Raw genomic sequence first — 26745 nt, 5'->3', positions numbered from 1 at the left:
GCCACAGTGAGCACAGAATGTACAAAATACATAAGAACCAAATACAACTAAATTAAACACATTCCTTTAATTAAATGAAATGTGCAAAGAAAATAAAAATACATTATGCAAATCAAAGATCAAATAACATTTTCCATTCCACCTTTGCCGGAACCTTCCTATGGACAGAGGCTTAATACACAATATGAATAACACAATTTTTCCATGGCATTTGATCAATTATGTAATTTACTAGCTGAGAAAAGTTTCAGTTTTCCAGGACTCAAGGTAACCCTGGCTTTCAATCTGTTGGGTTGCGCCTCACAGATGTTGCTAAACTCGTTACATTCAGCCCAAAGGGATAAAAGTGACATCCGTCTGCCAAATGTTTTCAACATGGCAACTAGCAGAGAGCCCAACCTTTGGCCCAAGAACACCCATTCACTAGCCTATAGGAGACTACAGAGATGTCTCAATACAGTCCATGGCTGTAGGCAGCTTACAAAGCCCTGCGTTCTTAATCATGTGATTTGACAGTGAATTCCTTCTCACCTTGCTCCTTGCTGTTGACTTTGACCTTGAGGTTGACGTATGCACACGCAGGTCCGTTGAGGGGTCCCTGGGGGGCCGAGCCCCTCTTCACGATGGTGAACTCCAGGTCTGAACCCTTCAGCTGCCGCAGAGCAGCAAAAAACGAGACGAGGGGAGATGCAGATATGCAAAGTATTAAAATGTGTGTTTTTCCCAAACCACCGGTAGAATGCAAGTCGCTGCAGCAAGTTAGTCTTAGATGAGTGTTGAATCGAAATTAGACACACGGCTTAGTTATTCTATGAACTTGAAGGGTACGTACAGCATGCCTACAATAAGGTGCTTGCTTTGGTGTGCACCAGAGTTGCTACAATCACAGTAGCATGCTTTAGAGAACATGGTGGAAGCTAAGAGTCCTGGCGCACCTGGGTGGTCTCCTCCACAATGACGCTGGCGGTCTTGGGGACGGGGTAGGGCATGAGAGGGGCTTTGGTGGTGGCAAGGATGAACTCTGTGTGGGCCTGGATCACAGACTCCAGGTATTCTCCGGCTGGCTTGCAACGGTAGTGCACCGTGATCTCATCGGAAGGCACCAAGTGGCCCTGGAAACAAAGACGGAGGAGTAACTTGAGGATTAGACTTGATAATACGTTTCAGCTACCTGTGAACATTTTAATTGAATAGGCATGGAGGGGATCTAATTAAAGCAGAGAAGGAAGGAGGAACAAAACACCAAAAAACAATAAAATAAGCTTTTTCTGACCTTGACAAAAATATATTGACTTTATTGTACTCTACAGTGTGCACAACACACTCCTACGTAGGCACCCACACATAAACATAATTTACAGTATTGGGTTCAAGGGCAGATGAACCGTGTTGGCTAGATACAGAGGAGCAGTCAATCAATGAAGACTATATAAGCCTTCCCTGTCAAGTCAAGGCTTTGACTGCACTCTCAAGAGGATGGCTTGGATGAGAGAGACAGGGAGAGGGAAAGAGCAATCTAATATTATAGATGAAATATCTAACATGACAGTCAATTCAGTTTAAATGTGAATTATACAGTGTTATAATTTTTTTTCTTTTGTGTCTTATCTTTGTAAAACATATGACTTTTTGTCCTTTGGCAAAGCACATGCACGTTATCCATCCCAAAAAAGCTCTGTGAACGTCGATTCACGAGAGAACCTCTGAACCTTGTTCCTCATCAGGGAAAAACCCAAAAAAAACATTACACTATAATGTAACAACACCTCCTCCCACAAACTACTACAAAAACATCTCGACAAACGGTTCAATTAAATTCCCAACGCCGCGGTGGAAACATTCTTAGCTGCACTCAGTTTGGAATAACAGGAGGTATTTAGTCTGGCCGGGAGCCCATTCGCCGGCAACCGCCATAGGAGCACGGAAAAACGGTTTGTGTTCTTGTGTGAAAACAAGAGGCCGGTGGCTAATCCGTCTTTGCTCGGCGGACCACTTCAAAGGCACAACGTTACAATGTGAAAGGGGCCAGGCTGTGATTAAGCCTCCATTAAGCCTCCTTTCTTATGATGGAGAAATTGCTCACTGTGATGCTGCAATGGAAAGATTCGTCAGGACGGCTGTGTATATATAAAAGAAAAAGAAAAAAATGAGTCCAGAAAAATGAAAAAGAACGGGCATTGGACATGACAGATGGCCACGGAGGGCGACAAGTGACAGGAAATGAACGAGGAAAACAAACCCAATATGATAATGTGCACCAGTGACATAGCTCTGTATACCAAAATGATATGGGAGATTTATTCTTTGAAAAGTTTCCCAACATATAAAACGCACAACAATTGGCATCTGATGCATGCATGTAAAGGGGATGCCAAGCGGAAAGGACACCACTCCAATAGGTTACAAATAAAAATGTGAAGAAAGCAAAGCTCCAACCTGTATAAAAAAATAAATAAAAATAAAAAGCTGGCATCCTATATATTCACCACTAGTGTGAAGAGAACCAACTGTAAATGTTGGGTATTTTTAAAGTTCTGTAACACCAACGTTGAAGCCTTATTGTGTGTCTCATTACCCAGTGCTGCATTAGGTTCTCCCAACAGTGTTCGATTGGCAAACTTCACCGTGCAGGAATCTCAGCACGTGCAACCAAATTCAACAAAGCAGACGAATGTGTTCCTAGCCACACGTTGGTTGGCGTTCAAACCTAAGCTTTGGGTTCTCCTGCAGCACGTTTGAGCCGTCAGCCTGGTGACAATAAAAAATAGAACTCCTGGGGATTTTTCGCCGCCCACCTTTTTGCGCAGTTTCTGAATGCGGTTGATGACCTCGCGGGCCACTCCCTCGTCCATCATGGACTGGTCCGGGCTGACGTCCAGCAGCACTAGGACCTGGGGGCGATGGGGAGCAGGGGGGAGGGGGGGCTGTTAGAGTCACGGCACACAGCGAGAACCTTCACACTACATGTTGCGCTACATGCTCCCAGAGATGTCCAAATCGTTTTTATTGGCACAGTATTATTAAATGATGCAGCACAGAGCACGGGTAGAGTGAGAGAGAGAGAGAGAGAGAGAGAGAGAGTAAGATAGAGCGGCAGAGGGACCTTCACGTGATAGGTGAAGGTCAATTGCCGGCAATGCCCATCTTCCATGAGACTGACATCATAGGCATGCTGAGGCAAATATAGATATGAGGACACCTCCTTTTAGAGTACGTCATGAATCAGGTCAACTTATAATAGGTTATAGTATGGCCTTCAGTTCAAACTCATTTGCCCATGCGAACTTTACACGTGAATTTGTCTTGATAACTATCTAATCCCCCCCCCCCCCCTTCGAACATCTCAAACCACAGAAATAAAGCAATAATTAATAGGAGATTAGAGAGAAATCAGAAGCAAACGAAGATAGCTGAAAGAAATTTGTTAAGGGGAGACAGATGGGACTTGGAGGGAGGAAGAGGGGGTGAGAGAGCGGGGGGGAGAGCGAGCAAGAGCGAGCAAGAGCGAGAGAGAGAGAGAGAGAGAGAGAGAGAGAGAGAGAGAGAGAGAGAGAGAGAGAGAGAGAGAGAGAGAGAGAGAGAGAGAGAGAGAGAGAGAGAGAGAGAGAGAGAGACCAGAGCCCAGTTAACTGGCACAAAGGTGCAGCCGTGTGGCGTTGGTACGGTTGAATGAGCTCTGATTGGAGAGGGCCTGGGGGGAGAGAACAGCACTGCTTCCCACTTAGCTGTAAAATGTATTTCTTTATTTCTTTTTCTTTTCTTTTTTATCAGTCCCAGCAAAGAGACGGGAAGGCTATAGCTGGTTAGAGAGCCGTTACAACAAAGTATTCTGGATACACCTTGGGACATACAGGGATATTTACAGCGCTTTAAAGACAAGACTTTATGCAAGTCTAAGCCAGGCAGTGACTCAATGTGAGGTGTAATGGGTTAGTGGTGCTTATTATTGAATATCACACAAAAGGTAAACATAAAATAGCCTAGTGTAGCACAGAAGACTTAAAAAGACTATGAAGAAGAATGGCTGCTTTTGGTGGTCGGGCTGATCAGAGGCAGATCTCTAACATGGGGGAGTATGGGGGTGTACCTGAGAGTCAGAGTGGGCCTCGTATTGGGTGGCTGAGCCAGAGCTCTGGTCAAAGGTGTACATCAGCCTCAGGTCCTCCTCGTGCAGCTCGTGACCGTCTACTGTGATGGAGCCTGGAGAGCAGACACAGATCCAGTTGGAGAAACGTTGTTAGGTTGCCATCAATTCTCCTTTATTGTTAGCAATCAATACTAATTAAATGGGCGTCTGAGATTACCGTAATCTCAATTTAATTTTGTTAAAATTATTTGAAATCAAAAAAATATACATAATATGAATTTCATTTGGGGTCAAAGAAATGATATAAAGCGATACTTAAATATTGAATATTGAAACAGAACCTCAATGAGACATCTCAGCCTCCTTGCCAATGCGCTTGCTTCCCTCACCCCTGTAGATCCGAGCCTCTTAAACTATACAGGCTTGAAAACAAAGTCAGTCTAGCCAGGATCATCTCTTCCCGTCAGCGCCACTGGGTACAATTACCCACGTCTGTGTTCCGGGTAAGAGCCATGACGCTCTCTCTCCTCCACACCCAGAGGGAGAGTGAAAAAGTCAGCCGTTTGTTCTGTATTCCTGAATCTCCACGCTTTGATTTCCTGAGTCCAAACACCCGATTCACCCCCCCGTCCCCTGCCTATTAACCCCCTCGTCTTCTGATAACAATGAAGAGATCACACACACGGAATATTTACTCTCCAGCTGCTTTGCATTGAATACAGGCGCTCAGACGCAGGTCCAAATGTCGCCTGGATGTATTTAATACCTCCTGCAAAAAGCTTTCTTACATCACAGCGATTGATGATCGACCCGAAACTGTGCGCAGGGCGCTTGGCCTTATGGTGCGTTGCCTGGGGCCAGATCGTTGGCACTGTCACACTTGTCCGTCTGATCGTCGTTGAACGACTGGAACCTCACACTTTCCCACTCTTAGCCTCGGGCCAACCGTGTCTTACATCTCATCAGCCACGACGAGTGCATCCAACCGGGCTGACAAGTCAACCTCTATCAGTCTCTCCCGCCTCCAATCACCCCGCTGTCAATACTCATCGGATGGACGTACACAGCACAGTGTAATTGGAACATGGGAGGTTCCCACAGCCCCGCTGACCTCCGGAGAGCCGCCCCTGAGGATACGACACTCAATTTGGGTTTTCCCATTAATTGAAGACCCGGGAAAACCTTGGAACCCACACTTGCAACCTGCAGTAGATGGATGCACTTCATAAAGAGTATAAACTACATTCAAATCCCTCCGTCAGGATTGTATCCTGAGCATCTAATGCATTGTTTGCCTTCTGTATTTATTCTGATATATATACATTTCTTATGAGCATTTCTTGCCTTTTAAAAGCAGGAAATAGGCCGGAGAGGAAGTAGGTCACTACAAGCCCATTGTCAATGTGGTTAAAGCACGAGCTGGTTGAAACACCAAGCCGCCCTGGGGACTGCTCAGTATTTAGCGAGGGAAAAGAGGCACTGTCACGCTATTCAATGACGTTTGAAGATAAACGCCTTGAAACCCGTTCAAATGTGCTAGCTCTGTGTTGTTTGCTTTTGTACAACGTCCACAGAGAAAATAAACCTAGCTGGCACGTGTGAGAACACACGCATGCAGACTCCCACCAGAAACAAACACACACCTGTCTTCTGGAAGGCCTCGAGCTGCTCGCTGGACAGCTCCTTAATGGAGGCTGTGATGGCTTTGAAGGCTCCCTTCAGCCTCTTCCCCAGCACCATGTGGTCGGGCTCCGCTCGCAGACGGATGCCGTACTTGTCCTTGTCCGTCGACATGGTCAATTCGCGTACATTGAGCTCCTGCACGCAGCGACAGAGATGTGCAAGGAATTAGAATAATCCTATCTAAAATGCCAAATGCCAAGTCCTAGTTGAAGGACCCCTGGAATGACGCTCAATAAATCGACCTTAAAATGGTTAAATACTTTTCTCCTTCCCAAAAATGTCACTTTTGTCGGATAAGACTCGCAGAGGCTCAGACTGAGTTATAGAGATAGGAGAGATTCTCCAGCGGGTGGAGGCGGGAGGGAGTGAGAGAAAAAGAGCTGGACAGCGTCACTGTGAAGACACCTTGAGTGCAGACAGTAAGATGGAGATGACTGTGCAGCGCGTTGATGCAAATAGCATTAAAAATAGAAAAATTGACACTAAACCGGCAGAATCTCGTGAAATCAACAGACCCCAGGAGGGCTTTTGATTGAACTCCCAATAAAATAATCTATAGTTAATCATAAGGAATAAACCTTACTTTTCAATCCCACTTTTATTTGGTTTGCCTTTGTAAAACTCTTATCTAATGCTTTTAGGGAATTGCAAATGTTGAACAACAAAAGAATGAATGTTGCATTGAATAGAGATTGCAACTGGGTTCCAATACAATACGTCCACCTTACCTCCAGGATGTATTTCTGCAGGGACTGGATGTCTTTCAGTGCTTCAGCGTCCTGGTGGATCACCACTACCTCTTTAAGGGGATACTTTAATAGAAACACACAAACAATGTGATGTGAACAAAGATGCAATCTTGTAATGTTTATAATGGAATTTCTTCTGGTTTATTTTACGTCTGGAACATTTAAATTCATTTAAATCCCTTAAGGACACAGAATCACCACATCATAATATATTCATTTGATATTCCAAGGCAATTTGCAGAAATAAATTACATTAAATTATATCAATATTAAATTATACTGAATTAATGTCGGGTCGGAACTACCTTGGCAAACCAAAAAACACTATCAAGTAACTACTGATATAATGAACATCCCCATGTTGAATTTGCGTCCGGGGAAGTGAAGTGAAGTGGTCAACTTACTTTAACAGGTAGTGTCTTCCTGTCTCGGATCACTCTTCCCAACTCAATCACCGACTGCATCTGGCAGACGGCACTCTCTATGCGCTTGTCAATCAAACTCTCCCTATCGCAAAGAAAGCAGAGGGAGAAAAATGTCCCGGATTAATGCCTCAGCCTCCTACCTCGTTTAAAACCATGGTGGGGAAGTGCCTTTATCTTTCAGAACTAATTGGACAGCAGATGATTTTTGATACAGGATAGCAGTGACCCCATCCCCTAACTCCAGTAGGTCAAGCAGGTCAAGAGCAGGTGCGGGACGTACAGAGAAACACATGGGAAAAATGGTCTTTAAACCTTGAAATCGCTCATTGTCAGTCGGGTTTGCCATGAGAAGTCAAGCAGAGACCATTATACCACTCAGGATGCAGTCATGAGGTGATGGGTATGATGATGATGACCGAAAAAACTGTTATCTAGGCCAAAATGTCCTCCCGTCCGATAGGACAAGATAAAAACGCATCTGCAAACCTGAATGGCACCCTGAAGGACCGGCTGAGGCACAGTGTGTCCTTCAACCACAGAGACCTGATTTGAGCTTCATCCGAAACTCCCGATGAATCGAGCTTACAGGAGATATGAACGTCTGTGAGAGGCCAGAACGGAGGGAGCGTGTGCATGGTTGGGTTTGTGTGGCACATGCTTTGTGTCTGAGTTGTGAGCGAGGAACGCGTCTTCATTGGGGAAAGGGGTGCACACAGGAAAGGAGGGTGAAAAAATATCATGGGGACGAATGAGTGAAAGTAGGTCTGTAGCCGGGGATGGAGCTGCCCACCGTGCCTCCATAACCCCGTCAGAATACGTTGAGTTATTGAAGGTAGAGATAGGACATAATCCAAAATATGTAAAAATAAGCAGCAATCCAAAGAGCTGATTTTGTGCAATGGGGGGAAAATAAATGGTACCAGCAACCACAGCAATATTAAATACTGGTTCTCTTTGGTCAACAACGCTCCAGGGGGTTGAATTATTTTACAGTAATGGGAGACGTCTGCCTTTTAGCAGCTCTGAATCAATGCCCTACAAATCCTACATGTACAACGGTCACAGCCATCTATCGACCAGATCCCCGGAGAAGGCAGAAACAGTATGCTCAAAGCAGCTTTCTAATCATTGTTTGTAACCGTGGTAGAAGCGAATAAACCACTCCAGTGTTTCAATTGTAGGACAATAATGTACTTTACGGTGGTAAACAATGCATGCTGTGCATTATTTTACCGCCATGCTTCTACAGAGGCCCAGAATGGACAAACGGCTTTGGATGAGAAAGCGTTTTCAATTCAATCCACTTTCTATTTAATGCAAGTTTCAGCTCTAATTTTAGCACTTTGATTGAAAAAAAAAATACGGATCTCCCTAGGGCTTTGACCCATTTATGATATTTTTTTAGAACCGTCTCTGTGTATGAGAGCTATTACAGCCATGTTGTATATTAAAAGCGCCACACACCTTTGCGTCATACTACAAGTGTCCGAGATGCCTAACCCCCATCATTATTGAAGTACCTACTGGCACCTTACACAATACGGACGGTACAGGCCCCTATAGTCACCCACACACACCTGACTTGGGGGAGCATGAGATAGTGGATGCTGCCAGCCTCCTTCTCCTCCACGGAGGCCGGGTCGATGAGGCGACGCAGGTTCTGGTACATCATCTCGGTGATGAAGGGAGTGAACGGAGCCTGAGGGGGGTGGGGGGATGGATTAATCCCTTCCTGTTCGTCAGACGCCCTCACTTGCCCCAACTCTTCCCTCCAGAAGGGGAGAGAAGAGTTGTTGAAGAACTCTCTTGAATGTTGCAAAGCATTTGTATTGTTCTTAAAATGAACATTGACTTGTTTGCCGTTACCCAAGTGCTCGTCTCTCGCCGCACATGTGAGCATCTTTGCAATGTGGTAAAAATAACATTTCAACTCCTACATTCTCATTATTCATGAATATACACAGACACACACACACCACCATTCTCTCTCCGTCTCAGGTGCACACACAAACACACAGCAGCCCGGCCTTGGTATCACAGCGCTCTTCACTCCCCTCGCTCTCCCTCTTCACTGTGTGTGCGCGGCCGCCAGCATCGCGCGCGTGCCTAATGGCCCTGACTCACCATCAGCCTGCACATGGAGAAGAGCACGCTGAAGAGGGTCTCCAGCGCCCACAGGCAGTCCTCCGTGCCGCTCTCCCCCTGCAAAGGTCACACAGGCATGAGTGCTGGCCCACAGAGAAGCACCGGGAGCAAGCGTTGTCTTGCGCGTGCACGGGGATGGCAGGGGCCCCTGTGCGGCCTCTCCCGACCACGCAAACGAACGGGAGGTGGAATAGCCCCGAAGCACAGTGCTGAGCGAGGCTCTGCAATGAGTACGATCGGAAACTTTGCAATGGGATCGATGGTGGCTTACCACCGGTCTCCCCGCTCGAGCTACAATAAGAAGCAAATGTACGCATGCAGCATTTTCCAACTCGCGATATCACATTTCATTTATTATTTTAGTTGGATGCATTGATTGGATTTTTGACTTGATGTACCACGTTAGTTAGTGATCAGTCAAGACTTGTGAGTTCCACTTTAGTGGCGAATGTTAAAATAAGTAAAAAAAAAATAAAAAATCAGCAGAGGCCTCACCTTGAGCCGGCGGCGGTTGGTCCTCACGTACCAGTTGGTGAGCATGTCCACGAACTTGACGAGGCGCGGCACCACCGTGTACAGGCGGTAGGCTGCAATGAGACACCGACGTCACTGCTCTGGAACCAATGCTGTGTGCACCACAGCCGCATGGAAACTGGCGGCTTTGAGCTAGCTTTGTGCGAGCTTCTCTAGTATTAAAAGGGAGGGTTCTCACCATCCATCTCGGCCCTGAAGAACTGAATGAGAGACTGGGTGAAGGACTGAACCCACTTGTCCATGATGTTGTCGCTCTGCTTGACGGTGTTCTCGTTGTACTGGAACGTGACATCTTGCTCCTGATCCCCGGATGTGCAGAAACACCAGGAATACATGAATTAGTGCATGCGCATGGAAGACCAGTATGGCTTGGTGTGATACATGGACATATGCCTTTATGTTTTAAAGTTACACTGCCTTTCTCTAGCTCAAACAGCTCAAAATTGAGCTTTGACATTGTATAAAACGCAAAATTATTTAAAATAAACCAAATTATCGCCTTGCTCTTAATAACTAAAGATGTTGCACCAAAATGATCGTCACACGACAACTGCACCAGGAAGAGCCTAGGGAAAGGAGGAGAATGTGAGTGGAGGCTTAATATGCGTGTATATATGTACCTGGTGCAGCCTCTGCACGTTTTGCACCAGGAAGCGGTAGGCGTTGTACCAGGGCAGGAAGACGTCCTTCAGCACATCCCGCACGCCTTCCTCCTTGAAGCGCAGGTTCTCGGCTCTCACCACTGGAGAGTTGATCAGGTACAGTCTACACACACACACACACACACACACACACACACACACACACACACACACACACACACACACACACACACACACACACACACACACACACACACACACACACACACACACACACACAATGGATACAAGTGATTCAATTAATTCTTATTATTGGGCAGCAGTAACTCAGGAGGTAGGATGGGTTGTCTGGTTCCATCCATGGCTCCTTCTACCCAAGTGTCAAGGCATCCCTGAGAAAGACACCCCACCCTAATGGCTCCAGCCCAGCTAGTGCCTTGCATGGTTGACCCAACCTTTATTCTGTGGTGTGTGATTGTGTGTATGGACGTGTGAATGTCAAGCTCCAATTCTTACGTGCTTTGAGGGGCCTCTGTTCAGAAAAACACTATATAAATGCAATCCATGTACCATTGTCACGATCCACACATTTACATAACAAACGCAGTGCTCAGCAGTCAGTACACTAAATCCTGTATTTAAATTTATGGAATGGAAAAATTATCAGAGCAAGAGCATGTATCCAAGAACATGGCAAAGAAGCTAAAGACATCTCACAGACGTTATGTATACTGATCAATGAGAAGGCAAATTAACTATAATGTGACATCATCTTTCCTACATTAAAGTGTGTGTGTGTGTGTGTGTGTGTGTGTGTGTGTGTGTGTGTGTGTGTGTGTGTGTGTGTGTGTGTGTGTGTGTGTGTGTGTGTGTGTGTGTGTGTGTGTGTGTGTGTGTGTGCATTCATTAAGCCATATGGCCAACCCTTTGCCTCCGGGCTCTGGAGGAGACAGAGGAGAAATGTCCTTTACATATTTGCGTCAGTGTGAATATTGAAATTGGGAGAGTGTACTTGAGGAAGTTAACTTTTCTAATCCTTCCATTACCAATGTTCAGGTCTAATATACACCATTTAACCACCTTAGAACAATCGCATGGCCCTCTGACATTCATTTCCTTAGTAAAAGCACCCTTCCTCGTACGAGCTCCAGCGCGGCGCTCACCTGAGGGCATCGGCGCCGTAGCTCTTCACGATCAGCCCGGGATCTGGGTAGTTCTTCTTGCGCTTGCTCATCTTCTGCCCATCGCTGGAGGGGACACACACACACACACACACACACACATAGAAATGTAAGATTCCATGCATGCGGTTGGTATTCAAATGGGCCAAGTCTTTCCGGGTCAGCGGGCCTGATTGTATAGCGCGGAGCAGTGCGGGGCTCAGCGCCTCGGGCCAGCGAGAGGCCGCCCCGAATGAGAGCATCGCTCACGGTTAAATGTGTCCCGTCCCGCATACTGACACATATACATCCACTGTACTGCCTGTAGATACGGCGATGCACGTTAGCCGGTCACTACAGTAAACATTACTACGAGGGGGGGGAGCAGGGGGGGACAGACCACTGGTGTGAGGGTTGGAACGGAGATTGTGTTGGGCGTTGGGGGAGCAGAGGACAATTAAAAGGGCGCAGAGGGAAGGATGAAAGGCAAGCAGAGTTGTAGGAGGCGCGTAAGAGGCCGTGGATAAATAGGCTACAAAGTGGGACACGGGGAACGCGGCGAGGAGGCTTCTAGGTCAGAGACGAGACACCCACCTAGCGAGCACCAGTCCGTTGACGATGACGTTCTTGAAGGGCGGCTTGCCGAACAGGGCGGTGGACAGGACCAGCAGGGTGTAGAACCTGGGGGACAGAGCACAGGGAGAGCCACAGACCGGGTCAAGGCAGGGGCCAAGGCGCCATGGATGCTTATATAACTGAAGGGGGGCCTTTGCCCAAAGCCCCGAGGCACCTCCACGCCTCCTTCATGGATTTCATCAATACCGTCTCGTCGCCCTCGTGTGGCATGACGACCATCAGCCAATCATCGTGTGCTCCATCAAGCCTGCAGGGGGCATGGCTGTCCTGGCCGTTTATCCCTTCCCATTTTATCATCGTCCCCCTCCCCCCCGCCCCCCCATCTGTGCATCCTCTCCTCTTCTTTATTCACCCCATTCATCCAGCTGGTTTCCTAAGTAAACCTGCAACCAATGATGTTGTTGTTCTCCTTCCTATACGTCCATCCCCTTTGTATATTGTACATGAATTCCGTTGCCCATCCACCCCTCCTCCCACCCAGCTCCCCTTCATAACAACAGCTACGGTCTTTGTCCTTATCCGCTGGCCCTACCTCAGCTCTCCATTACTTCCTCCTTTGATACATTTGTTTCGTCAATCACGCCATCCATCCGTCCCTCCCTCCCTCACACACCATCCTCTTGTCTGGTCGATTCCCTCAGCGATGAAGTCGGCGGGGAACGTGTCCTCGAACTCCTTGCGGTTCTCGAAGGGGTAGTGGGCCTGGGCGTAGGGCATGCTGCCGCTCTCGAACCAGCAGTCGAACACCTCCGAGATCCGGCGCAGCACGCCCTTCCCACAGCGGGACGGGATGGTCAGGCTGTCGATGCTGCGGAGACATTAAGCAATCACGTATTCAAGCAGCAGTCTTGAGACGGAGCCGGGACTGTTTGATGAGGCCCTCGCAAAGCCAATGCCAGGAAAACAAAATCAGGTTTACAATAGATTACAACAGATGGCACGGGAACCTGCCGCAATCCTCCTGCTGCCAACAGGCCCACCTGTGTGTGTGTGCCACTTCATAAACTTTCCATCACAGCCGACGTATTAAGTTGAGAGATGTTTTATTTATAAGGCATTATAAAGGCTAAAGACATAGCCCACTAATATAGTCTCAAATCTGTAAAAGTTATATGACATAAAATAAATGGTTTTATGTCGGGTCGTGATTGTTCCACCTTCTGTGCAGTAAAACACGGCAATGTTTAATGATCATATTTACAAGGTTGTCCCACTTCCATTAAGGAGATGGAATTGGACACCAGTGTGGAGGACACAGATTGATTTTGCCTTAGACACCACCCAGGTTCCCCTGGACATGTCCCAATAGATGTGCGGCCGGTGGAGACAAACAAGAAGACAGCAGGGGAACTACAGCTCGGCCGGATCATTGCCCGACCCCATCAGGGACTCACCTCTCCCGATGGAGATCAGTGACTTTGTGGCCGGTCAGCGCCTCTAGTTCTGCAATGGAGCCCACACACACCACCTAGAGCGCGCGCGCGCACGCGCACACACACACACACACACACACACACACACACACACACACACACACACACACACACACACACACACACACCTTTATTAATTACTAACGATGGCATTAGTGGTAATACAAAATAATAAGTGTGGATTTTCGTGATTTGTCTTCAATGTAGCGCATATCATGACCTTTACAGATCACTAAACACAAATAGTTAGGGAAAAGTTCCCAATGGATGGGTTCTGCTGGCCAAATGAACTGGGTAAAGAGACAAGACCTGTAGCTAAAGCCTGCATGAGAACTACTGCACACAATAGGCTTTAGTCCACACTGAACACAACGCCAACAGAATGCATGGGACAGTGGAAAACCACCAACATTGTTTCCTGGAAAACCATACTGGAGGATTATCAGGTGTAATATTAGCTAATTCCGATAGGCTCTAAGGTCTTCCTAACCATTCGGAAACGTTTTTTCTAGGTTAGATACAACAATTGCCCCTAAACCTCGCATTGTCACGTTTTCTCTCTCCAGACTTACTCAGTCCTTGCAAACAGACCTCTATTCTAATATAGGCCTACTAATATGCACTCTTGACTGCAACTTTCCCTTAAAAAAGAATCTGTATAAAGTGCGCTATCTGGTGTCCTCGGAGAGTTAACCTGCAGACTCTGTTCTAGTTTCCGCCACAGCGGCAGGTGACATGGCCCAGATACACTCAGACACGCCACCCACAGACACGGAGGCGACAGAACCAAATGGTGACAGACAATGGAGAGACGGGGACGCAGAGGCGGAGAGCACAGAAAGACTGGGAGACGGTTAAAAAGAAACCAAAAGGAGACCCGGTACACAGGCTCGCTGGCCCAGACCCAAACCGCCCGTGTGTGGCGTCGGGAGCACGGGTTTAGACTCCCGGATTGTGTTGGAGAGACACAGGGGAGACGGACTGAAATGGAGAAACAGTCGCGGTGCTATTTCCAGCAAGCAGGTCGCTGGCTGTCCCTCTTTCTGGCATGAGGGAAACATTTCAATACTCCAACAACCTGATTATGGCGTTAGTATTCTGTTAAGACAATAGGGTTCATAGCTAGCCAGGCTCTGGAACCAACTTCATGATTACAAGGTCACAAGGTCCCATATTGTTTCATTAAATATATTTGATATAATCAAAGGGTTACACTTAAAAGGTAAAAAAGGTTGTTTCAGGGTAGGTGTAGCACATTTGTACGTGCTTTAACTTGATTGGCTAGCTCACTTGGGTGCAATCCAGAAAAACAATCTTTGTTTCTAGGACTTATGATTTTATTTATAGAGGAACAGCGATACAATTGCCTATTCAACCATCTTCAGATTTGTTTTCGTATCAAAAAAGATGATCTTGACAATACACCTGACGAATAGAACAAAGCTTGGCCCGTGACAGCTTCTTCCAAGTATGCATTCAAACAGTTCAAACTTGGAGAAACATTCTAGACTTGGAGGACATTGCACTATGCAATGACAAACAGAGATCCTCAAATACCCTGCGTGTTTCACCATATTGAGCATGCTGTTCCTTAGGGATACGCAGACACTAGGGGTGGACGGTGAACCTGGTATAGAAAGTACCCCGGTATGGATTAGCCATACGCTAATGAATTTCAGGCAAACCATGCACAGGTATAGTTATTCGATGAAAAAGAAAAAATGTATGATATATGCGCCACCATATAACATTTGAAAGGAATAGGGCTGTAGCAATGCCGTGAGACGGGCCAAAAGTTGCAATAGAATAGATAGATAAATAAATATAAATGACACGTTGGATGATTCAATTTGAGGTTTTCTTCTATGTTTAATGTATCGGGTTGCTATGGATGGTGCTGCGACACGCGCCACGGTTTTCAGCAGCTAGAGGCTAAACTGTGGCCGTAAGGCACCAGCCTGGTACTCTTATTGGAATCCAAAGATTGTTGGTACTGTGTGCCATGTTTCAAGTAAATTGCACTGCAGCCCTAGTGCTGCTCAAGAGCATGTGAAGAAAAACACACACACAAATCTGGATGACGGATCCGAAAAATGGGAAAGAAATAACATAAGAATCCATTACCAGATGCAGCCGTTCAGTTATCATGAGTAAGCAAGATTGTGTTGATATATTTTGTCCTTGTTTGAACATTGACACATGGTGGTCCATATTTGAAGAACAGGCACCCAGTATAGTCATTCAACTACATTTTAACGTGGTGTAGGTTCCCTGCGGTCTAGCACCTCCCAGTGTCATACCATGGTATATATCTTATGGTCAACAGCACAAAGCCCTGACACACACCAAAAAGTATTGATGACCATATAAAAACTGCAATCATGCATCAACATATTTCCTCAGTGTCAAAAATTTCATATTCTGGTTTGAAAAAAAGTTTCTGTAGGCTACTGTCTCAATGGATTCAGGTCAAGTTTTAAATGTATTGTGGAATAGATAATTTCCACTATGGCACAATTTTGAAAGACATTTTAAAAACAAATTCAATCAGAAAGGGACACTAGTTAATGATATATAAGGGACAACAGATCTAAATTAGCTTTTTGCTAATTCCAGCACATTTACATTTTGAGTGTAAACTAAAAATGTCAATTGATGTGCATTGTCCCTTTTAAATAAATAAAATAAACAATCAATCAATCAATAAACATGAATAAACCCAAGCATTATTTCTCTGTGTGTCTGTGTGCGTGTGTGTCTGTGTGCGTCTCTGACCTCCTCAAAGTCATCGCTGACCCACAGAGGGATAGGCGTGCCCCAATAACGGTTCCTGGAAATGGCCCAATCGCGGGCATCCCTCAGCCAGTTCCCAAACCGCTTCTCCCCTACAAACTCCGGGACCCTGGAGAAGGAAGATGAATACAACAATAAAAAGGATTATCATGTTTTGCCACTTCGAAATGTGGTTAAGAAAATATCCATGGTTACACAACATGATGACCGGTGAAATATTCCATTCATTAATCCGAGGCCCCATCCCTGTGGCCTTGAGGGAAAAGGGATGAATGCATGTGTCGTGCCGTGGGCACTGCTGTGACAAATTACAAATGTAATCAAGGCGACCTGTAGTCACTTCAAACCTCTCATATGGTACTAAAGCGGAATCCGTTTTTTAGAAGCACAACTGCAACGGTCAACCTATTCTCCAAGGAACCCTCCACTGCTTCCACTCCTTTAGTCCTTTGTAACGTTCTCTCCCGCTCCCACTTCTCCCGATCTGCACTCCCAGCTACCTCCTCCCTGCTACCCCTCTCCTTCTTTCTATCCTTCCTGTATTGGGTCCTATTGCTCAGGAGACTAGCACAGGGGGTATGCATCGCCTTCAGGTCGCACGCAGCAACCAATGAGTTCATCAATTCCCATTTGTAAGGGGCATCTCTATTTAGGCCCCTAATATATCAATGTAATGATTTTATTCCTGAACACCCGCCCACAAACCCGCTTCCTCAGCCACAGTCTGTATAAACGGTTGTGGAAAACGAGAGGGAGGAACTGGTGGGCCAGGCAGGGAGAAAGGGAAGAGATAACGGCCACATGTGCGCACACGCTTCGACTACCAGAAGAACGTTCATAAGGGAGGAGGGACCATTTAGAGAGCATCCAGGAGGAGGTAGTTGGCTGTAAGACAGAGTGGAGGAGCAGGAGTGGAGGAGCAGGAGTGGAGGCCGGGGGAACGGGCTGTGCATACAATTAAGAGGATCGTAGCAGAGAATGAGGCAGGAGAGGGAAACATGCGTGGTCCCGATACATCCTCCAATTCTAGGTCACTTCGGGACAAGATTTGTTCAGATACTTGTCTCTCTTAACGTCTTGGAAGGGACGAGATCCGTCTATTTTAGCATTCCTAAATCATGTGGCCATTGACTCATCATAGCATAGATAATCGCATATCAGATTCTCTCTGTTGAAGGATGAAACCCTTCAGAGAAAAGTAGGATTGCACTTAAAGTAAAGTACCATTTGTCGTTAATAGTCGATTATTTTAAGAAAAAGGTTTGATCAAAGTGCGAATGTAGATACCATCAACACCCACACAACCAACAGTAACAACTCATAATTAGAGCTAATAAAAAGAGGTGATTGTATTAAAACTCTGACTTCTTCTTCTAACAATGTGCTTTAATGAGGCTTGGAGAAATGCAATAAAAGCTGTATACAGGCATCACCTTCAGTGGGCAGCCCACCCACAAGCAGGGCAGGAACAAGCCTGTAAGTGTGTGTGTGTGTGTGTGTGTGTGTGTGTGTGTGTGTGTGTGTGTGTGTGTGTGTGTGTGTGTGTGTGTGTGTGTGTGTGTGTGTGTGTGTGTGTGTGTGTGTGTGTGTGTGTGTGTGTGTGTGTGTATCCAGGCATCAGCACGAAAAAGTGTGAATATTTGCATGCTAAAGAAGAATAATCTTTCCTTTTGTCCTTTGCATGCCATGTGAATTATTCAAAGCCCAGTCAACAAGACAGTCTCCATGTGGCTTCTGCATACTTCACAGGCCCCTTGAAAAACATTAAAGTATATACATTAGATTCCAATGCATGGGGATGTGTTTGAGAAGACGTGGAGAGGCTGGCACACTCTGCATCAGTCTGTGACTTAGCCTTAAGAGCGCGAGCGAGCGAGGGCGAGAGAGAGAGAGAGAGAGACTCCTACCAAGGCTAGTCATCTATCTCAGCTTGACAGTCCCATTACCAGAAGCAGCCACGGTGGCTCAGGAAAGAGCAATGGGATCACCACCAAGTGATAACTTTGCAGTGACATTATATAGCACTGTTTCTCTATACGCACACCTATAAAGACATTACAGTGAACCCAACACTAATGTATCATTTATATTATTAGCATCCGCCGCTGCTAAATCTTGCACCCAATCTTACAGGTGGAAAAAGGAGCATGGCGGTATGGAAACGACAGCCCTGCATGTCAGGCCTTTCTTGAGGCTGAAATAGTGAAACAGGTCTACAGGACCTACCAGTAGCATTTCCCATTGTTCGCCAACAGCTTCTCCACCATGTGCTCCACTCTGACAAACCAGCTGGGCACAGCTTTGTAGATCAGTGGGGTGTCAGACCTGAAGGGGCATAGAAATGCATGTCAACAATTCTCCTTCTGGATAAACCAAATCTATATAATAAAAATAAAAAAAGCGTGCATCTTCCAAAGTCATTATGTTTTATATGGCATTTGTACAAAACCTTAAAACATTGATTAACAGTGGTGCAAGGATGGTTCAGTTTTAACGCTAACAGGTTTTATCAACCCACACAACCGGCGAGATAAAGACATCTAGACATTTAGCCAACTCTTCGATACTAATCTGCAGTAAAGCTGAGGAAAAATCAATGGTGTAACCTTGAAATAAAACGACGGAGGGCCCCTGTGAGATCTCCAAGGCAAAGTGCAATTGTGATTCAAATGAGGGAGCCGCAGATGAAGGCTAAAGCAAGGCCTCCAGTAGCTATCACAGTCTAGCCTCCAGATGGAGGACATACGAGAAGAGGAAAACCAACAGGTATAGCATTCTGTTATTACATTCAAAGTATAATAGGGGGACACATTCCCCTATATGCAGTAGTGCATCCCATGGTGAGCACTATGAGGCATTGTCAGCAGTACAATTAGAATGAGATTGATCCTCTCATTAAACTGTATTTTAGGTAACGTGTTATATTTGGTGGAGAATTAACGATGAGTAACGAGATTGGGTACAAACGGCACACTTTTGCAATTTAACATATTCAAGTAAGGCACCTGCTTTAAACAAGATACGAAATGTATTTAAGAGTTAATTTATCGCGAGAGGGAAATTGTATCTCGGTATGCCCATCCTTTTATAGAAAAGTGTTATTTACAGCACAATGCCTCTGGTCATAGTAAGATGCAGCATCTTATCCAAAGACTCTTTAGAAGAGTGGCTAAATTTAACCACCTTCAACCAACATATTTTCAAAACCCTGGAGCTTAAAAAAGGCTATTTTGCAGTGAACAAACATACTGGCAGTATTGTATACTGTATTACAGTATACAGTAAGTGGCTAGGTGTATGTCCAACAATTGCTCACCGGAAAATTCTTTTAAAAAAGATACATTTACGTATATGCAAATTTTAGATGAGGAAAACTCAATCATACCTAGCATTTTTACATAATTTATAAGGGGATTGTGGAAAACAGAGTATGTTCAGGTTCCCTAAACACTAGGGATGGGCAAAATGATTATTTTCCGGGAACTAGTTCTTTCAGTTCAGCTCACTATAACGATTCGTTTATTTGATTCGTTCGTTACGTCAGATTACATCTTAAAAAATATAAAAAATAAAAAAACTTTTTTTTATAATTTTTTAATTTTTTAATTGGTCGTGGGTCCGGATAGGACCGTCAAGACCGCAGTCCGCCGTTTGGAGATGCCTGCTACATAGTATGTCGAACGTCCCACCAATATTTATACCACTTGCTTACTCTCTATATTTCATTCATGGTTTTACATTTATAATTTAATTTTACTTTACATTTAATTCTTCATTGTTCAGGCATTACAGAACTTGCATGGTCATGAATAAAAAATACGAACTGCAGTTTAATTTCTTTGTTTGTTCTTAAATTGACGTAGAATGGAGCAAAGACTCCTGGGATTGGGAAATGCGTTTATCCAATAAACAGATGGAGGTCAAGTCTATTTTCGAAAAAATGTAGGGGGATATATGAGTCGAATGGTATGACCCAAGATACGTCAGACAGAGAAAGCGTGCATATTCGACGGTACCGCCTTGTCATTGGTTTACCCAGGTGCCATTCCAACACCATTGCTACCTCTCATTGGCTGAATCTTTGAGAAAGTTGTAGACTCAATCAATGGAAGTCGCGGGGAGACGGAGCTCTGTTCGTTTGTATATTTTATTTACGTGACCATATGTTTGGTTTATGTTAAAAAAAAGAATCAAAGAACCAGTTCTTCTTGTTTTGGGGAACCAGTTCTTGTCGTTCACGTTCGGGATTCGTTCGTTGTAACGAATCAGTCGCGACCGACACATCCCTACTAAACACATAATGACATTTCTTCTTGAACAAATTGGGTGGGTTTATAATTAATCCAAGGACCAAAGAGAATTCCTCCAAATATTTGCTGAGGTCAATTAATCTATTTGAGGTCTCACATGCAGAACAAAATCTGGTCCGTGTTTGTGCCCACGGAACGTCCTTGCAAATTAAGCTTGAGATGGGCTTGCTTCAATTGCGCAAGTGTTTTTTTCTGTATGCATCTGTGTCAAAACGAAGTTGACCTTCCATGCTAAACCATCACAATGGACCAATGGCACCAAAAAGGAGAAGACCTTAGAAAAATCTCCCATTACATCATTTTTGGATTCAGTGAACTGTTCCCAAAAGGAATATTTTGCATAGCTTAAGTTCCATACCGCAAGCTCATTGAAAGGCATGAGGAGACTTTTGGAACACCAATCATACCACATTAAGACGGCAGAAATTCTGCCGCGGCCATTAGCAGTAATTTCAGGATCACCTCTGCCAGTTATGTTTACACTAAACCCAGCACTCCCTTCTCCCTAGCTGAATCTCTTTGGGTGTATGATTGAATTGCATGATGATGATGATGATGATGCCGACTGGGACTCTCATCCAACCATCATGCTTCAATTTCACTCCTGTCAAATTGAACACTAATGTGACCAACCACAGACAATTAATCTGCTTGTGGCCTCTAGAAGTGAGGCTGCATCAATGTGTGTGTAATGTAAGCAGGCATTCATTATTAAAACCCATCAACTCCAGCAGCAGAGATGTTAAGAAAACTTTAAATAATTGTGTGTCATTACGGACGAAAGAAAATATTGGTGATCCTTCAAATGTTGATGATTTGTAGGTAAACTATGACATACACCATTTGTTTCTGCCACCTGTTCAATCTTTTTTTTTATATAACCTATTTTGCAATCCCCATTCCTGGAATTGATTAATTCAGGTACATTTTCTACGAAACAGCATGAATGCAGTTCTGACACATCATTTAGCAAAGCCCTTGAACGTGTGTGGCACTACAGCGATATCTCTTCCACCAATCCACACTCTGTTCTCCTGTAATCTGATTTGATTGGCTTTTTTGTTCGCTGTATTTTATTATTGCTATAAACTGACTATATGGTGTCGATATAATGAATATAAAATAGTCATAATATTGTTATTATTATGAAAATGTGATAAACAGGCAGACATTCTTACCTCCAGCAGAAAGGGTAGCTATGCTTGAAAGAGCTTGCGTTGACCATGCGGCCGGTTTCCTTCAGAAACTTGATGATGTGCTTGTCAGCATCCTACAGACACAAGACACAGACAAACAGCCTTAAAGAAACATATCTACAGAATCCTTCCCACAAAAACGGCATTCAAATTATACAGACTTTACTATTAAAAAATTAAATCCCAGTGTAAACGTGATAGTTTAGCCATGGCAAATTTGACTTAATAGACATTTTGAGAGACACAGGGCATTTTTACATAAAGTAACCCACTTCTTGTTCAAATGCATTGAACACAACTAAACAATTCACTTAACTTTTCAATGTTCCCTTTCCTAGCATGTTCACAGTATTTTTTAATTAACAGTCAGGTTGAGCCTACTTCCACTTGTTTACTGTATAAAATAAGTATAAAACGATTATCTCCAGGGCAAAGCTCAGCAATTTGTTTACCGGCCTTTAAAAAAAGATATGTCTCAACCATGTTTTTGCCTGCCCTGGACCCTGCCTTGTTGAAACCCATTAGGGTTGACTGATGCCTTACTTGAGCTCGGCCACGGAATGAGCGCTCGTCATTGTCTAAAGCAGTGGTTCCCAAACTTTTTGTGCCCAAGGCACACCAAAGGACAAATAATAATTTCAAGGCACACCTATTGTGCAAAATAGCCTTATAACACGTGTTATCACTAATATCATCTGTTTATCTGTTAAGTTTATAATTATTTACTAATGCCAAATAAGATGTGACAAAGACAACTATTCTACTCATGAAATATTTATCAACAAAATACTTATCATTATAAAACTTTATCAAACTTTATCAAATTGGGCTTAATCAAACACACCCATTTCAACCAGACAGGTGAGGCAAAGGAAACAGAAATTCAGCAGAGAACTGTCCATGAGAAAGCTGCATGGTCCTGAATCTGACCCACAAATTATAACTAACATTTAGAATCAGGCTTTTTTTGTAAATATTCTGCCTACTAACAAATCAGTGGGACACATGTGCCTGTCGGGGCGCACAGATTTTTTTAATCCTTGGTGGCACGGAGGAGAGGGCCACTCGCTTGTTCTTCATGTAAACAAGAGTGGAGAACGCCAACTCACACCGGTAGGTGGTGGGGAAATTAAGAAGTTGGTCGATAGCGTGGTGGGAGATGGTTGGATATTCTGATGCACAAACCAACCAAAACTGATCGAGTGTGAGCTCACTAAATTTCAGTTTCAGCGTGCGGTCCGCACGGAGCTCTGCGCTCTCGTCTCTCTCCTTCATAGTGAGCTTCTCGTTTGAGGACTCGGACTCCTGGTTGAATGGGTCTCGGATCCAGTCATTGTCCTCTATGTCCGCCACACGTGGAAAATAGCGCTCAAACCTCTCTTTTAAGGTCTGAAGGTGTTCGGCATATATAGCGCGCTCATTGGCTTTGATGTGTCACAGTCTAAATTAAATTCCCACCTGCGCAACTGCGCGAACAGCGAAATGTGGGATCCTCTTTGAGGATTTTTTAAATAGTTTTTAGATAAAGAGTTTGCCTCTGTATTATGGATTGAGTGCATTCAAAGTAGTATATAGTAAATTAAAATAATTATTTTTGTATAGTTGTATGTAGGCTTGTCACAAAATCCCACGGCACACTTGGACTTGCCTCACGGCACACCAGTGTGCCGCGGCACACAGTTTGGGAACCACTGGTCTAAAGAGTTACGCAGCCAGGGCATCAGTGGGTCAAACAAGATGAAGCAAAGCCAACTTATTAACTGTCACTCAAACATTTATGCCACAAGTGTAAGTTATTTGCAAGGTGTTGCCACGAGTCATTAGCCGTAGTCACCAGTAACAAATAAATATTTTCCACTCTGTGTCAAATATATTGACAACATACCCGAGTGACATCATTGTACCCTGCTTGTCTGCTGTGGTAAGGTGCCATTCTTCGTGCAGACTAGTGCTGGTTCAAACAGGCACAAGGGATGCAGCACCCCGTCACCGTAGACAACATGTATCTTTCTTACCTAAATTATTTAAAATGTTTGCTGGTATTACTAGGCATGCCGATTATGGCACCCATTGCACTGCTAACTATCCCTTGGAGGAGTGATACCCCACTCTGTGTTCCTTCTCCAGATTTACTCCATGCTCATTCAAGGGAGTTATTTCTTGCCCTCGGGGGGGGCTAGGATTAGGGGGGTGTCATAAATATATGGCCTGTAAAGCCCTTTGAGACTAACTGTGATTAAGGGCTTTGCAAACACAATTTGATTTAATTTAAATTGAATGCTATGAAGGATAGAACGAATGCATTCATTTATACAAAGTAGACTTACTTCTTCTTCTCCAACTACAATGTCTCCAACTACTTTTAATGTCTTAAAATTTCAAAGCAGGTGCTGTAAATAAAAGTGCTTTGAGGAAGGACAGTTGGATATAAAGGACACTGTGGCAACAGTTCACTTCAGTGCAAAGGCAAACAAAAATAGGCCAATAAACGTGTTTTAGAATGCACTCACGTCAAGCTTTATTGAGCAGTTAAAAACACTTTTTAAACAGTTACCAGATCTGACACAAGAGGGGGGGGGGGGGTTAATCCTCAGACGGGTCGTATGAAACCCAGTCAAACGGGTTGGAGATGTTGACTCCATTTGGGATGGAGGTTCCTGTTTTATAGGGACGTGATGAGAAATGTCAGAACAATCCACTAAGTAGCCATTTTTAAAAAGGACCCTAAGGACATTAAGATTGCAAAGAAAGGGGTAAAGAACTATGGAAGGTCTATGGTTGGCAAGAAAAAACTACACCATAGATACACAGATGGCAAAGACATGCGTTCTGCTAAAAATAAAAAAGGATGGACGGGGTTGTAAGTGAGGATGTGGAGAAAGTTTAGGTATGCAAGGCAGATGGGGCTGTGAGGGGAACCATACTATGTTCCATGGGGAGAGCAGAAAGACATTCTTCATATATGGCTTGGTATGATGGTAGGACGTTGCGATGGGTGAGGAAGACTATGGTTGCTCAAAAACAGCAGTGGCATCTCTTTCCTGGTGGTCTCATCCAAATACTACAAGACCTTTAGAGGCCTTTAGATCCCTGTTGCTGGGTCAGCCTTGAGACCGAGCCGGCTCTCCTCTCCTTCCAGGAGCTTCCTGTAGGTGGCGATCTCGGCGTCCAGCCTCAGCTTAATGTGCAGCAGGTCCTTGTAGTCCTGCAGGTACTTGGTCATCTCCAGCTTGGTCTCACAGAGCTGGGCTTCCAGCTGGGCGATGACCGCCTCGAGGGCGTTCACTTTGTCCATGTGAGCCATCTCCATATCGTCCAGCTGCTGCTCCAGGGACGCGTTGCGAGCCCTCACCCCGTCGATCTGGTTCTGCAGCTCGGTCACCTGCGTGCTGTACGTAGCGATGTCGTTCTTCATGGCGTTCATCTGCTCTTCGTTCTTGCTGGCGTGCACTTTGAGCGTGTCAAACTTGCCCTTGTACCACTTCTCCGCCTCTTGGACGTTGCGGGCGGCCACCGACTCGATCTCGGCGCGCATGTTGCGCAGGTATGCGGCCAGGTCTGGTCGGTCGCCGTTCTGCTCAACGGTGACCTTGGACTCCTCGATCTGCTTCATGAGGTCGGCCACCTCTTCGTCGTGAAGCTTCTTGAGGAACTCGATCTCGGCGACCAGCTGCTCCACGCTTCTCTCCAGCTCCGCCTTCTGCAGAGTGGCGTCGTCCACGTCCTGCCGGAACTCCCGCAGGATCATCTCGGCCTCCTCCTTGAGCGCCAGCTCCTCCTCCAGCTTGAGGCGCCACACCTCCACTTCCTCCGCGATGTAGCCGCGCTCGATGTCGGCCGCACCTTTCTCGTTGGTCAGGGACTCGATCAGCTCCCGCACCTCCTTGAACCGGAGCTCGTACTCCTCCCCGATGCCCGTTGGGCCCCCTTTGTAGCGGCCCTGGAGGGCGCCCAGCTCGGCCTGGAGGGAGGCGTTCCTGTGCTCCAGGGCCTGGACTTTCTCAATGTATCCGGCGAACCTGGTGTTAAGCTCCTGCATCTCCTCCTTCTCGTCGGCGTGCTGCTGGTGCATCTCCGTGCCCAGCTCGATGGCCAGGGCCTGGCCCTGGAACCCCGAGCGTCCTCGGCTGTCGTAGGAGGTGCCGCGGCAACGGGCCGGGGACGGGCTCTGGACCCGCACCCGGCTGTTGGAGCCGCTGACCTGCAGGCTCCTCTGGGAGTAAGACGTGGCCCTCATGCTGGAAGTGCCGAGATAAACCGTGTGTGATGAAAACTCTGGCTTTTGTTGAGAAGACTGCCTAATGGTGCTCTCGGTCCGCTCGCTCGCTTGATGGCTTTCTGCCGGGTCCACAGTGCAACTGACTCGCTGGCAGAACACCCAGGGGGTTTTTATGAGGTGCAAAAGAATTTCTCAGACGGACTTGAAACCCGTGCCTGGCTTTGGCATATTTCAAATGCAGATTATGACAGACATGGAGAGTACTGTACCACTGAGATCTTTATTAGCTAACGTTTCCCTGCTAGCGATAATATCATGGGTGGAGTTCAGCTCTTGGCATTTGCACCCGGGCATGAAATAGTGATCAGAGAATGTATGGCCGCTATTCTACACTCACTGATCTCCCTGGGCAGTGGAGGAGTTGGGTGTGTGAGGGAAGAAGGGGGCCATCACTTCATTGTTAAACACTGACAATGTGCTTTGACAGCGCTTTTTCCAATTCAACTTCAAGATGCAATTGTGGCACATCCCTTAGCAACATTCAATGCATAATAATGAAATGTTGCGTACCAAACCGATAACTGCATACAAAGGGGTCAAACCCAAACCAACTCTCAAAGAGTTGGATTGTTTTCAGACAATCTGATTGTTTTCAGACAATCTGAAAACAAAACATCTTTCACCGATGGAATATCAAGAGTGGGTGGACCTCGTCAATAAATATCATGTTGTCTGCAAACATGTCACAAACACAGTGCACATTTCTGCCACGC

The 26745-nt window shown here is 45.4% G+C and overlaps 2 protein-coding genes across 2 annotated transcripts in view; both read right to left on the bottom strand.

Annotated features, from left to right (window-relative positions):
• iars1 (isoleucyl-tRNA synthetase 1) overlaps window positions 1-26745 on the bottom strand; it is a 39621-nt gene that overhangs the window by 2389 nt on the left and 10487 nt on the right. The window contains exons 12-30 of the mRNA XM_056605347.1: window positions 21736-21827; window positions 18474-18572; window positions 16230-16356; window positions 13416-13489; window positions 12635-12829; window positions 11980-12066; window positions 11389-11472; window positions 10244-10388; window positions 9802-9922; window positions 9585-9676; window positions 9069-9146; window positions 8522-8643; window positions 6924-7026; window positions 6499-6582; window positions 5731-5905; window positions 4088-4200; window positions 2796-2891; window positions 936-1112; window positions 532-652 (exon numbers count right to left, since the gene is read on the bottom strand). Of these exons, the coding sequence (XP_056461322.1) occupies window positions 532-652; window positions 936-1112; window positions 2796-2891; window positions 4088-4200; window positions 5731-5905; window positions 6499-6582; window positions 6924-7026; window positions 8522-8643; window positions 9069-9146; window positions 9585-9676; window positions 9802-9922; window positions 10244-10388; window positions 11389-11472; window positions 11980-12066; window positions 12635-12829; window positions 13416-13489; window positions 16230-16356; window positions 18474-18572; window positions 21736-21827 (2185 nt within the window). The remainder of the gene's footprint in view (window positions 1-531; window positions 653-935; window positions 1113-2795; window positions 2892-4087; window positions 4201-5730; window positions 5906-6498; window positions 6583-6923; window positions 7027-8521; window positions 8644-9068; window positions 9147-9584; window positions 9677-9801; window positions 9923-10243; window positions 10389-11388; window positions 11473-11979; window positions 12067-12634; window positions 12830-13415; window positions 13490-16229; window positions 16357-18473; window positions 18573-21735; window positions 21828-26745) is intronic.
• On the bottom strand, window positions 24418-26735 carry LOC130401534 (vimentin-like). Its single transcript, XM_056605348.1, has one exon. The coding sequence runs from the start codon at window positions 25988-25990 to the stop codon at window positions 24836-24838; it is 1155 nt and encodes a 384-aa protein (XP_056461323.1). The 5' UTR covers window positions 25991-26735; the 3' UTR covers window positions 24418-24835.

This window comes from Gadus chalcogrammus, chromosome 13, assembly GCF_026213295.1.
Source record: "Gadus chalcogrammus isolate NIFS_2021 chromosome 13, NIFS_Gcha_1.0, whole genome shotgun sequence".
In the NCBI taxonomy this organism is placed as follows: domain Eukaryota; kingdom Metazoa; phylum Chordata; class Actinopteri; order Gadiformes; family Gadidae; genus Gadus; species Gadus chalcogrammus.
The sequence above is the reverse complement of the archived record's forward strand: the minus strand, read 5'-3'. Positions and strand labels throughout refer to the sequence as shown.